General features: G+C 41.4%; 1 protein-coding gene across 4 annotated transcripts in view; it reads right to left on the minus strand.

Moving 5' to 3' along the window:
* GLIS3 (GLIS family zinc finger 3) overlaps positions 1–13,249 on the minus strand; it is a 286,095-nt gene that overhangs the window by 22,282 nt on the left and 250,564 nt on the right. For all 4 annotated transcript variants that reach the window (XM_054031224.1, XM_054031226.1, XM_054031223.1 and 1 more), the window contains one exon: positions 10,616–10,784. In XM_054031224.1, coding sequence (XP_053887199.1) covers positions 10,616–10,784 — 169 coding nt within the window. The remainder of the gene's footprint in view (positions 1–10,615; positions 10,785–13,249) is intronic.

Consider the following 13,249-nt stretch of genomic DNA (forward strand, 5'->3'; position numbering starts at 1 on the left):
AGTAATAATATCTAGCTTTTATATATCATGTTTCATCAGTAAATCTCAAAGTGCTTTACAAAGGGGGCATCAGTACCCCTATTTCAAAGATGGGGAAACTGAGGCACAAAATAGTGAGGTGACTTGCCCGAGGTCATCCAGCAGGCCAGGGGGCCAACCAGTGCTCTAGCCACTAGGAAACACTTCCATTGCGTGGCCACAAAAAAGTATTTTTGTTAAAACAAATTAGTTGAAAGGCAAGGCAAGCATGCCTATTTGGAACTATTAAATTGGAGGGAAAAAATGGTTCAACAATGGTTATCCATGTGAAAGTATGACATGTCATGTTATCAGGGACCACTAGTGAAGATAGAGTCTATGTTGGAAGTCACTTTATCTTGACTGCCTACTTTTCTCAACATACCAATAAAATTTAGGAGGTGTGTAGCTAGCTTGTGCACAGCCCAGGGCCGGCTTCAGGCACCAGCGTGGCAAGCAGGTGCTTGGGGCGGCCGCTTCAGAGAGGGACGGCATGTCCAGCTATTCGGCAGCAATTCGGCTGACGGTGCCTCACACCCACTCGGAGCGAAGGACCTCCCGCCGAATTGCAGCCGCAGATCGTGATCGCGGCTTTTTTGGGGGGGCGGGGTGGGGGGCTGCTTGGGGCAGCCAAAACCCTGGAGCCGGCCCTGGCACAGCCAATCATCTTTGTTTACTCTGAGCATAAGTGACCCAGTAACTGACACACTGGATGTGTGACAGCAATGGGGAAAACTCTATAAAGACTGAAGATTCAGCTGTACAACCGATATTTCCAATACTTTTCTGAACATAACAAAATATCTTTGAGCTGGTATGGTCATAAGATCAGGCTCTTATTAGATTTCCTGAACTTCCTTCTTTTTGACTGTGTTGGGGAAAAAATGTAAGCTGCATGGGGCAGGCTGTTGTCTACCTCAGTGCTTTGTGTAGTGCTCAGTACACTGACTGTGCTCAGTAAAAAATAATCAGGAACAGACTTTCTCTACATATGTTAGTATTTCTAGTCAAAGCTAGGAAGTTTTGGGCAAAGTTCCAAGGCAGTTCTCATATAAAAATTAAAATTCCCATGACGCCTTACATTCTGGCTTTCACCAACTCTCCACATTTTGCCATTGTGGACTAGTAAAAAGTCCTGTTAGTTCACAGTCTACTATACCCCAGTGAAATGCACCAGAATTCCAGGTGTCTACCAGATCTGTGACACAAAAAAACTTTTGTTTAAAAACATGTTTAAAGAATAATGTGATTTGTTGCAAAACAGAATTACGTGAAACTCAATGTTTTTCTAACAATGCCATGAATATACATGTTTTGCCTAAGGTTTTACAAAGACAAAAATAGCAAAATTTTGCAGCTGTGACACAACACTCCTCACCCCCAGAAGATGGGCAAATCAAAACTAGATTTTCCACTGAGCACACAAATGTCTGTCATCCAAATGTGGCTGTTTTCCTTATCTCCGTGCCCGCTACTGTCACCAGCTCCACTGGCAGCATCACTGAGCTACTACAGAAACATTGATTTGTTCTGCTAGCTGTTCCAACTTGGCTGGCCTAGCAGGCTGCATTTGCATCACTGTAGGACAAACCCTCTTTCTTGTAACCTCCAGGAATGAGGAGACAAATTCCCCAGCAGTACCTTTTCTATAGCACTGGGGAGAGAAGACCCTTAGAATAGTTTTCTCTCCCTGAAAGTGAGGCAAGCATGTGTTCCTGAAACCCAGGATTGACCCAGTTTCCAAGGCCTGTCCCAATGTCAGTTATACAAAAAGTCCCAGGATTTTGTCCCAATTTTTGTGTGCACCACAGGCAGACTGTGGCCACCTGAAGGAACTGTCAGTCAGCTGAGCTGGTGAAATTGTCAACAGAATGTATGTGCACCTATAGCTGCAAATACCACAGCGATGAGCCTGGTATAAATACCTAGGTAGATTATCCCACCAGGCCCATCACTTATTGACGCCTTTTCCTGATAAGGTTTCCAATTAAGCCCATTTTCTGCATGAGTCCTTGTCACCCATCCTGATTTTCATGGTGCACTCCCATAATACAGGGACTGTCCCAATTCTGAGTGGCAGGAGTCCTGCAAAGTTTCAGGGCCCTGCTGTGTGCATACAGGGCTGGGGCAGGCTCAAGTGACCATTGAGCAATTGAGGGAGGCTCCCTGATTTGTGACAGCAGAAATGGTGTTGATCTGGCTGCAATACTCCCAATCACAAAGGTTCAAAAACCATGAGTCAGATCCCCCAAAACAATGATAAAAAAAAAAAAAAAAAAAGATTATATAGTGTTTTGGGCCTGTCTTTTGATTTCCGAACTGCTCCACCCACACCCAATGCATGTGTGAGACACTTAGTGTTGCCAACATGCTCAGATTTATTGAGGTGATTTTTGGCCCCTGCTGCTGGAACCTTGACCCCTACATCTGTTCATCTCCCTTTCCCCCCCACCAACCAATTAATTCTGCCTCTACATCAGTTCTGCCCCTTCCAGCCTCAACCGCATTCCTCCTGGGGCTCTTCACCCCCTTTCCCAGACCTGGGCGGCTGCAGCAGGGTCCCCTCTCCCACTTTTATGCTGGGGGGGGGAGTGGCTCCAGCCTCCAGTGGCTCTTCATTCTACCCTCTGTCCCTTCCCAGGCCGGGTGTTACAGGGAGGGAGTGTGGAAGAGGAAGCAGCAAGGGAACTGTCCCTGTTGCTCATAGGAAAGGAGGGATGGAGGCCTGAGCTGCTGGGCTTTTTGGTGCTCCTTCTTTCCCCCTCCCCTCCTGTGAGGATGGTGTTGGCTTCTGAGGGGAGTGGGAAAAAGCTCTGCCTGTCTCCTGCAGCAGCTCCGATTGGCTGCTCTTCCCCAGGAGGTGGGGCAGTGGGGAAGGCAGACAGCTGGAAGGCTTTTCCTCCTCACCCCCATGCAGGTCTGAAATTGGGGCTGGTGCTTCTTGTTACATGACCAGTCTGGTTCCAGCCCTGGCTGAAATCCCATGACTCATGAAAAAAATCAGGAGAACTGGCAACACTGTGGCAGGCAGTTGCCAAGCCACTAGGAAAGCTGCCTCCACTACCCCATGAGTGAGAGGGGCTGGGAGAAGTGTCTGCTTCCCAGCCTGTTCACCTGAGCCCTTGTGAGGGGAAGGGGACAGAGACCACAAGGGAACTCAGATGGGTCTCAGTTCCAGCTCCAACATCACAAACTCTCTCACACACTTTACACTTACTCAGCAGAAAGGCCACAAACTGCATGGGCTATGGAGATTGAACTAGCCCTGCTACATGTAAAGGAAATCCCCTTCCCCTCATATCAGGTGTGAAGCATGCCAGTACATGAGAAGCTTGCCCTGATGCATGCTTTATTTGTAGTTAAACAGAAGACTTCATTCAGCAGCATTGTCAAGCTCATGTCTTCACCAACACTAAAACCATGCATTTTTTTTTAAAAGCTGCAGTTTATGGTTATGTGCAAATTATTTGACTTTTTGCTTAAATGTAACAGCAGGCAAGTGTTTCTACATTTTTCCTTCCTAAAAGCTGGCAGCTGTAGTTTTCCACATATAGAAAGGAGACGGTTGCTTGGTTCAGAAGTAGGAGGCATTGTTGCTAAGACCAACCTATCTTCATATGAGGAAATGTGCACAGAATAGTCAATGGCACACTTCTACTTCTGCCACCAGGACTGGTGTCTCAGTTTGTTACTGAAAATGTAGTCACTCTAGGGGTTCAGGAGTGAAGATTCACCCTTGACTGATTCCCCTCATCAGCAGTTGAAGAGCCTTTTCTTACTGCCAGTGGCTACTCTGATATGATAGCTTAACCAACACAGTGGGAATTGAACTAGGGATCTCCAGGACTAAAAGCACAAGCTACTACAGCTTGAGCTAGAGCTCCTTAACTAGGGCTATAACAACTGATATCCATTGTGGGTCATCACAGAGGGGGACCTATAATACAATGATTGGTGGGTTACATCTATGCTAGAGAATTGAACTGTTGGTAAGGGCAAGTGAGGGCAGATAATCTCTCTAAAAAAGAGACAAAGCATGGAAACAGACTAGAGAGAAATGTCAGGTTTTGCTAACTTGGCTAAGGCACGGCCCAAGGTTTGATCAGTTGCTCACCTCCACCCTTCAGAGTCTGTCATTGTTAACAGGCAGACATTTCTTCACTAGCAGAAAAGATACAGCCTCTTGGCAGACAAGTCTCCAACTGTCCAAACCATGGGAGGAAATTACTGTACTGATTTCAGAATGACATTGTTATGTGCTTTAAGTGGAATCTTTCTTAGAGCCAGCCTGTTTCATACCACATACAAGAAGCTTTGTAATATGTGAGCATTAGCTGCCTTGACTCTTTGGTTAGAACCACTTGGGGGCTCTTGCTTCTGGAGGTCTGGCTGGGAATTACTTGGTGTTTTATAGCGAAGCCATAAAAAGAATATAACCACATACTCAAATAAGCAAATAAAAGCACTGCTCCCACTCTTATTATAGCACTGCAGTAATAAAGTTGAATACTTCAATTCGAAATTCTTCTATTCAACCATTAAAAAATTCCTTTCAAGCTAAGATTTCTCATGCTTTAGGAATACAGGAATTGCTATACCAGGTCCATCTAGCTCAACATCCTGTCTCAGACAGCTGCTAGTATCAGAAGCTTCAGAGGAACATGAGAGAACCCTCATAGTGGAGAATTACAGAAAAGCCTGCCCATAGGGGAAATTTCTTCCCAAACCCAGTCAGTTATTGGGTCATTTATGTCCAGAAACATATGCCTTAAGAAGCAAAATGTAACTGCAGACATTATCATCTGTAAATACAGCTAATCCCTTTAAACTGGGCATTTGGGAAAGAATGATCTTGTGGCAGTGGGTTCCACAAGTTAATGATGTATTGTGTAAACAAGTATTCATTTTTATTGTTTTTAAGTTTGCTGCTATTTTTATTTAATTGAATGTTCCCTTGTTCTTGAATTCAAAAGGGGATGAACAGTAGGCCGCATTTACCTTCCCTCTACCATACAATATTTTGTATACCTTTATCATGCCCTCTCTTAATTAAACAGTCAAAATCTTTTCAAATTTGGTGAGTATTAAAAAAATAAAAACAAAACAATTAGAAAAAATGAGTTTTATGGTAAAGATTATATGTGAGATTCCAGTTTTATCCTAACTTTGCTACCACTACCTGAATTTTAGACAGTTTGGATATGAAAATCTGGACCAAAACCAATCTCGTTGATTTGAGTTTTGGCATGGAACTAAACTTGCACAAGATGTGTGCTTTATTTTTCAATTCCTCTTCCCACAACTGCGAGGCTCAGGTTCACAGGGCTTTATCAGCTTCTCTACAGCCTCCCTCCCATTGTCCAAAGGGAGAGAAAGTTGAAGAGGAACCTCTGCTTCCTCCACGTTTTCTCCTTCTTATTGTCCATGGGAGTGAAAGAAATGGGAGTCACTATGGCTTCCCTAGAATCCTGAGCAGGCTGCCCAAATGTAAGGGTCGAAGAGAAGTCTCCTTGGAGGATGAGGTGTGCACTTGTCCAGGGCAACCATCACTCAGGCAGGGGAGAAAAGAATGTGTGGGAGGGGAGCTTAATGTTGAAACAACACAGACTTGTGTGCATGTGAATGGGTCAGTAGATTCTACATTGAATGACATACCATTACCTATAATGGGGCATTTCACCTTGGGAGATGATGGATGTGAGTATTTCTGCGGCTGGAAAACAAGTGACAGCCTTGTTCTGTTATAATGGTAGAGAAATTTCTGCTGGTGGGTGTGGAATTAGGTAGCAGCAACTGTTTTTTTTTCTTTAAAATTTTCGTTTTTGTAATTGAATATTAAAAGCAAGAACTATGTTAATGCAACATTAAGGTTGAGAAGTTAATCATTGAAAATGCAGAAAACCCAGTAGTTAAGGTTCTCAGGGTAATACTGTAGAACCTCAGAGTTACGAACACCAGAGTTATGAATTGACCAGTCAACCAGATGCCTCATTTGGATCTGGAAGTATGCAATCAGGGAGCAGCAGAGACCCCAAAAAAAACCCCAAAATGCAAATACAGTAGTGTTAAATGTGAACTACTAAAAAAATAAAAGGAAAGCTTAAAAAAAAGATTTGATAAAGTAAGGAAACTGTTTCTGTGCTTGTTTCATTCAAATTAAGATGGTTAAAAGCTGATTTTTTCTTCTGCATAGTACAGTTTCGAAGCTGCATTAAGTCAGTGTTCAGTTGTAAACTTTTGAAAGAATCATAACGTTTTGTTCAGCGTTACGAACATTTCAGAGTTACGAACAACCTCCATTCCCGAGGTGTTCGTAACTGAGGTTCTACTGCATTAGTGGAGCCACATTGCCCACTTAGAATATGCAGCACCTCATGTACTACATGGGACAATGGCAACAAAGTCTGCGGTAAGAACTCCTAAATTCTGTGGCAATATTAATTTATTGTATCTCCATGAAATATCCTACATTCTCATCCCTTCCGCAACCAAACACACGACGATGACTCATAGTGGGCTGTACAATTCACCAATGATTATTCTCAACCATACTTTGTTCATGATGGATTTTTTTTGCTTTGTACACTACATGCCCAGTTCCAAGGGCCTCAGCAGTTACAACATTATCTAGGTGGTCCAGGACAGATTCTCCTTTCCCTTCCTCATGTGTGCCATGGAAGAGGGAAGGCAGAGATTGTGGTCTGCTTCCCTAGTTCATCATCTCAGCTCCCCAAGCCTCTAGGCAGCCTAGCTATCCAGCCTGCCCTTCTGTCTCCCCTTGCTCCCTGGCTGCAACCTGGACTCCAGCACTGGCTCCCTAAACTCTGCACCAGCCTCTCCTCACTCCTGCCTTGTTCTATAAAACAGTGATGTGAGCATGCACTGTAGTCCAATTAACTTCCCCTTGTGCTGAAAGGTCCAGAGCAAGAGGCAGCTGCAGGCAGGTCCCAGCAGGCCAGGGAGACAAAACAAAATGCTGGGCTCTTGGCTCCAGCTCAGTAATTAATTTTGTATGCAGAATTCTGTGATCTCTTGGAGAAAATTGCATATTCCACGCTTGCATAATCAGTAAGGCCATGGGTACACTATGGGTGCGACAATGGCTATGGTGCCATAGCTATGCCATTATAACCCTGTAGTGTAGATGCAGATAACAGCAACGGAAGAGGTTTTTCCATTGCTGTGGGAACTCCAACTCCCTGAGTGACGGTAGCTAGGTTGACCAAAACATTCTTCCATTGACCTAGCTGCGTCTACACCAGGAGTTATGTCAGCATAGCTGCAGCACGCAGGTGTGTCTGTTTTTCATACCCCTGAACACAATAGTTATGTCAAACTACATTTTAAGTTTAGACCAGGTCTAAGTCGGTGGGTCCCAGATTGAGATGGCTGAGGCAGTTCATACCTCTCAGAACTATTATTTCAGGATCTTTGCACAAACAGACAAGTTTATTCTTCACATTTTCAAGGTTATCACCACAACCATGAAGGCTTGACATTTAATTTTTTTAAATGGAAATGGAGATTCTGCAACAAGGGGTGAATTCTGTGGAAAATTCCATAATGGCAGAATACACAGGGTCTTGGCTATATGCAGTGTTTTGTATTATTTCTCCTGTTAAATATTTGCCTAAATATATATAGGTGCCCTGTGACCAACTTATCACTGCTGTGGTAATCTTCACTCTCCTGCATTTAAATGCTTCCTCTTAACAGTGCATTAATGTAGTTATTGGCATTTACTCAGTCTTGAATCCAAAGTAGCCCCAAACAGAGATGGAGAGTAACAATGAAACAGTTTATGAAAATGTGTATATGGTTAGTGGAAAAAAAAATTATTGCCTGTATCATCATAGTGTCCTGAGGCCACAAACAGGATCAGGGCCCCAATGAGGTAGGAACTATTTATACACGTCACTATTAAAGTGCTTTGACAGTGGTCTCCCCACAGTAATCTTCTCAGAAATGTGCTAATAAGAGGATCCAGACTTGCTTTTTAAACAGCGATTTTAATGCTTATAATAAATGCTGGACTGACCCTGCTAGTGGTCTAGCAACAAAAGGCAGCGGAAACATCCCAATAGCATTTGCCAATATCCCTCAACTCCGACTGACAGGAACCCACTTCTACAGGGAAGAGGAATCTATATATCATTCACTCCTTGGCCCTTCTCCTAACAAGAATACTAACAATTTGCAGCAATGATGATTGTGTTTGTGATGAGGCACCTCCACTAGAAGTGGACTGATACTACCCGCATAGAGCAGGGGGTCTAACCCCTTTCAGCCATGACTGAACTAACTGAACTCAAAGTGGCAACCTAGACATGAAAGACACCTTAGCCCAATCCCCCAAGCCATCCAGTTCCTCCATCTTCAAGATAAAAGGCAGAGCTGTAGTACTGTTTTCATCATGGGGGAATTAGGTCCATTTATCAGCAACTGAAATCTAGGAAAGTTCTTTTTAGGTTTATATTGAACTTTTTATGCTTTTCTAATTACTGACATTTCTATTCCTCAAGAAAATTAAACACCTTGTGATACATTAGTGAACTATAGAAGTGTGTATTTTAGTGTGTTGAAAATTATGTAAAATCAGCAAAACTATATTTAAAAATTTCCATAGATATATAGTAAGAATAGAATATTTATATTAAAATTAGAGTGTAATATGTGTACCACTGAATTTATATCAGAATTATGTTTCTACTGAAAACCTATTTACCTAGAACTCATGCAGTATAGTCAGAATTCTGATTTAATATACTAAGTGGAAACCATTAACAGCATGCAATATCTGTTCAATAATCATTTAGGTAATATTTAAAGATGAAAACTGGATCCCTATCAGAGGATTTGCTTTTATATCACTGAAATATCCAAAGTAATAGAAACCATAAAGATGGGAGATCTTGTCCGTAACCAGCAATGAATGACTTCTGACTATGAATCATAGTCTTTTGTTACTGAATTAGAAGTCAAGTCCAGTCATCACACACTAGTCTCACAATAAGGAAGATATCAACTTCCTGCAAAAATATGAGCTTATTTCAGTTGAGAAAGCAGCTTGAGTTTACACCAGAGTTTTCAAAGCTGCAAATATCAAATAACATGCAAATCAGGGTCCCAGTCCTGCGAAGTGCTGATCAGTTCCTGAGAGGTGCAACGTGACCTGAACTCTAAAAATTCCCTGTGCTTGAGGGGCATTTATAAGTTCACTGGAGGCATGCAGCATCTTGCAAGTTCAGCTTGCAAATTTTCATGATTAAAAAAATTCCTCCTACTAAACATGCTGAGAACAAATACAAACACATGCAATAGAAGTTCAACCCATGTGCGTTACACTTCTCGAAAGCCAAGTCAGTCAGCGATAATCAAACTGACAACCTGCCCACTTCAACATGTTGCCAAGTAGCACAAGAATATAAATGCTAGTGAGGCTCTAATAGTCATGGCTCCCAAGCCACTTACATAGAGTAACTCAATAATTAACATTTTCATTCTTATTAAGAAAGAATCTCCATCTCTCCTCCACCTTGTCTTTTCTCCTTCAATGGGATTTTAAATTGGAGAGACACTATCCTGATTCATAAGCTTGGCAGAATTCAATATTTTTTTTTTTTTGTAATTTCAATCATTAATAGCGATGTTTACTTTAAAGCATTGTTTTTAGATGATCAATTTAACTTTTCATGGTTGTGCAAAAATTACAGGATTTAAGCATTTTTAAAATTTTATCTATTTAAATTTTTACAGTTGCAGGAAATTATTGGGGGGTCAGACAATAATTGTTGACAGTAGACATTGAGATTCAAAAGTTAAAGGTTTCTAACTATTAAGATGCAAATTATCAGCATCAAATGTCGAAAAACACAAAGTAAATATCCCTAAATCAAACTCTAATAAATTCTCACACAACATTTTGCTTGCTTTGCTTCTCTGTAAATGTTGATAATCATTGATGGAAATATATTTTTGTTGGTTTGTGTATGCAAAGTGAAATTGATGTTTACTGACATTAATCAATAAAAATCTAATCCTTCCAAGCCTACTTACAGTTTATAGCTTTCAGATAATGGACTTGTGGATAGGAGACTTGACTAGCAGTCTGGAGACCTGGGGTTCTATTATAGTTCTGTCACTGATCTACTCAGTGACCTTGGGTAAGTCACTTCATCCCTGTGTCCCCTCCTACTATTTGTCTTGTTTATTTACAGTGTAAGCTCTTCTAGGCAGGGACTGTGTCTTACTATGTGTTAGCACCTAACGCAACAGGACTCCAATGTTGGTTGGAGCCTCTGGGCACTATTGTAGTACAAATAATACATTTTAAAAAAGTAAGAATCTCTCTAAAACTACCAGTGAATGTAGCTAAGTAAATCCCAGAGGCACAACTATATGCTCTGGGATTTACTTAGAACAGTGGTCACTTACTCTACATTTGTTCACGAACACAAAATATATGTTAAAGTATCATCATAATCCGGCTGCGCTGTTAACATTCTAAACAAACAAGAGTAACAATAAAACTACTACTAAACTTAGTAATGTTCAAAGTCAATTGCTTCATTTTTAAAATGAATAAAGATAGTCTTACCTTTCAGTGCTTGAGTCTACAGTTGAGAGAGGAGGTAACTGGGATGGTGGGTTGCAGGGACTACTCTGTACATTATGCCCTGGAGAAGGGTGACTGACAGGATGTGATGGTGGACCACCCCCAGCAGCCGTTCCACTCCGACTTGAGTGAGTACTGGAGAACATTGTAGCTGAAATCCGAGGGAGAGCAATATTCAGTATCATGGTAGGCACAACATGATTTCAGTGATCAATCAGTACTATCAGGTAAGTGATCACCCTTTCTACAAATGATTTAATGCTAATTCTTAGAAACCAACTTTTTTTCAAGTCTTACTTTCTGTTTGAAAAAATGTTACTGGTCCATAAAAAAACAACCCAAACTATGTTATAATGAAAGAAACACTGGTTGGGTTTTGAAAATATGCACGCGATTGGACAGTTCACAATGGACAGCTGTCTAAAATCAAAAAGGACAACATTATGGACCCAGTCCTGGGAGTTTTGCTTGAATAAACACTGCAAATCTGGGGTCTATTATTTTTTCATATTGCAGAACAAGTTGTAAAGCTATAAAGCATAGTTCTTAGAGCTGATCTAAAAACTGATACAAAACATCACAATTAAAAACAAATGTTTACTACTTTTTGAAAATTTGAATACTTTCATAATTTTTCAACAAATAAAAAAAACTACTCACATGCTGAAGGGTTAACTTAAAAGCATTATAGATGTTCCTCCCTACATCCTAATGAGATGACCTAAAAATCAGTAGCTTCATTTTCAGAGATGCTATAAATGAGGATGCCAGCAATTAGCAACTGTGTGAGGACTGTAGACAATCCTTGTTGTCTTGCGGATTGTTTCAAAGGCAAAGAGTTTCCTTTCAAATGTAAAACACAGATGTTTTTACTTTTGGCAAAGCAAACCAACAGTAAACACAGGGAGAGTGACACACTAACTTGGCCCCTGATAAACTTAGGTGCTTTTTACTGACATCTGCATCAAGTGATGCAGTTGATTTTGGGTGAAAAATAAATACTTATTCTTCATCAAAAAAGATAAAGAGTACAAAAAGCGTATGGCTTAGCGAAACAAAATGGAGAGATACATCTTCAAGTTTCTGAGCAGAGGAATTGTGTAGGATAACACAAGGTATATGATGGAGAAATGAGATGAAATTAAGAAAATTAAAATGTAGGCTGCATATTAAGAAAAACTACCTAAAGGTGAGATCAATTAGACTGCAGAATGGTTTCCAAGGGAACTGTTAGAAGCCACATTGCTTGAGACAAAGCTAAATTGGAGAAAGTACTGTAGGGAACAAGCATGCAGTGATAGGCATATAGAGTGACCTAAGAGGTCTTTTCCATCTCCAACATCTATGTTTCTATTTAGAGACCTTAATCTGCTGACAAAGAAAAAAACTGCTTGTTTTCATCTGAGTAATGTAGGGATGTATAATATCCCCTTAGCGCGCACACACAGAGCTCCCATAACTGTTAGTGTGCCGAATTCTGCTTTTGGATGTGCACGTACACAGCTCTTATCAATTAACAATTAGCCATTGATATATAGATGGACCAAGTCCTGACCCACGCACCTAGTGAAGATGTTGACAAATAAATTCGATGTTCCCCTCTGGAGCTTTCCACAGAGCTGGTCTCTCTTTCTCCCTGTGTGCGTGTGTGTCTCCTTCCCTATTTATTGCAATAGTGGTGTTTTCTTTGCCCTAAATAGGTTCTGCATTCCACCCCTGCTCTGTCTTTCCTGTTTCTTGATAGTCCAGAAGAAATCCACCCCTTCTTTCCCCACACAGAGTAAGGGAAGCCTGCTGAATACAGACCCCTTCTCTAATCTCAGTGGTCAATGTCTGGGTGAGGTGCAGTCATGGACTCTACAAGTGGGCAGAAGAAGGGCTTGGTTAGCTTTATGGATGCTATGGAGCACTGTTTCAGCATCCATGGAAGACAGCAGCCTCCAAGTCATGCCATGTTATGTCACACAGCTTTGACTGCCTCAAAGCTGCAGGAAAGCTGGGGGCCAGCATTTGGCCCTGTGATATCAGATGCATATCAATGGGAAGATATTTATGTGCATTTCTAGAGCACTCATGGCTGTAGTATCTATGCATATGTGTACACAGCAGATGGATGGGTAGTTCTCAGGTTGGGTAGACATACACGTGCTAGCTCTGCTTGAGCTAATGCACGAAAAACAGCACCGTGGCTGCAGTGGCACAGTTGGTGGCTCAGGTTAGTTGCCCTAGTACAACTCCATGTGAGGTCCTAGGTACGTACTCGGATGGCTAGCCCAAGTTAACACCCATGCCACCACCGCCATACTGCTATTTTTAGCGTGCTAGCTTGAGCAGAGCAAGTGCAAGTATGTCTATATGAGCTAGGAACTTTCCAGCTCTTGTGTAGACATACCCTTAGATCTGAATCTCTAATTTCTCAATATACTGTACAGTACTATAGTAACTTCCAAATTATGTGGAGGGTCCTTAGCATCATTATTTGAGAAAACAAATCTTTCTGTTGTCAGTTTTTCTTAAGTAATTGCCTTTTGCTGCCTGATCTAAGTTAAGCACATAGTTTGAATAGCATGAAACTTAGTAAACATCTGTGACAACAAACATTGTTCTTACCTCCAA

The sequence above is a fragment of the Malaclemys terrapin genome, chromosome 6 (genome assembly GCF_027887155.1).
Source record: "Malaclemys terrapin pileata isolate rMalTer1 chromosome 6, rMalTer1.hap1, whole genome shotgun sequence".
Taxonomy (NCBI): Eukaryota; Metazoa; Chordata; order Testudines; family Emydidae; genus Malaclemys; species Malaclemys terrapin.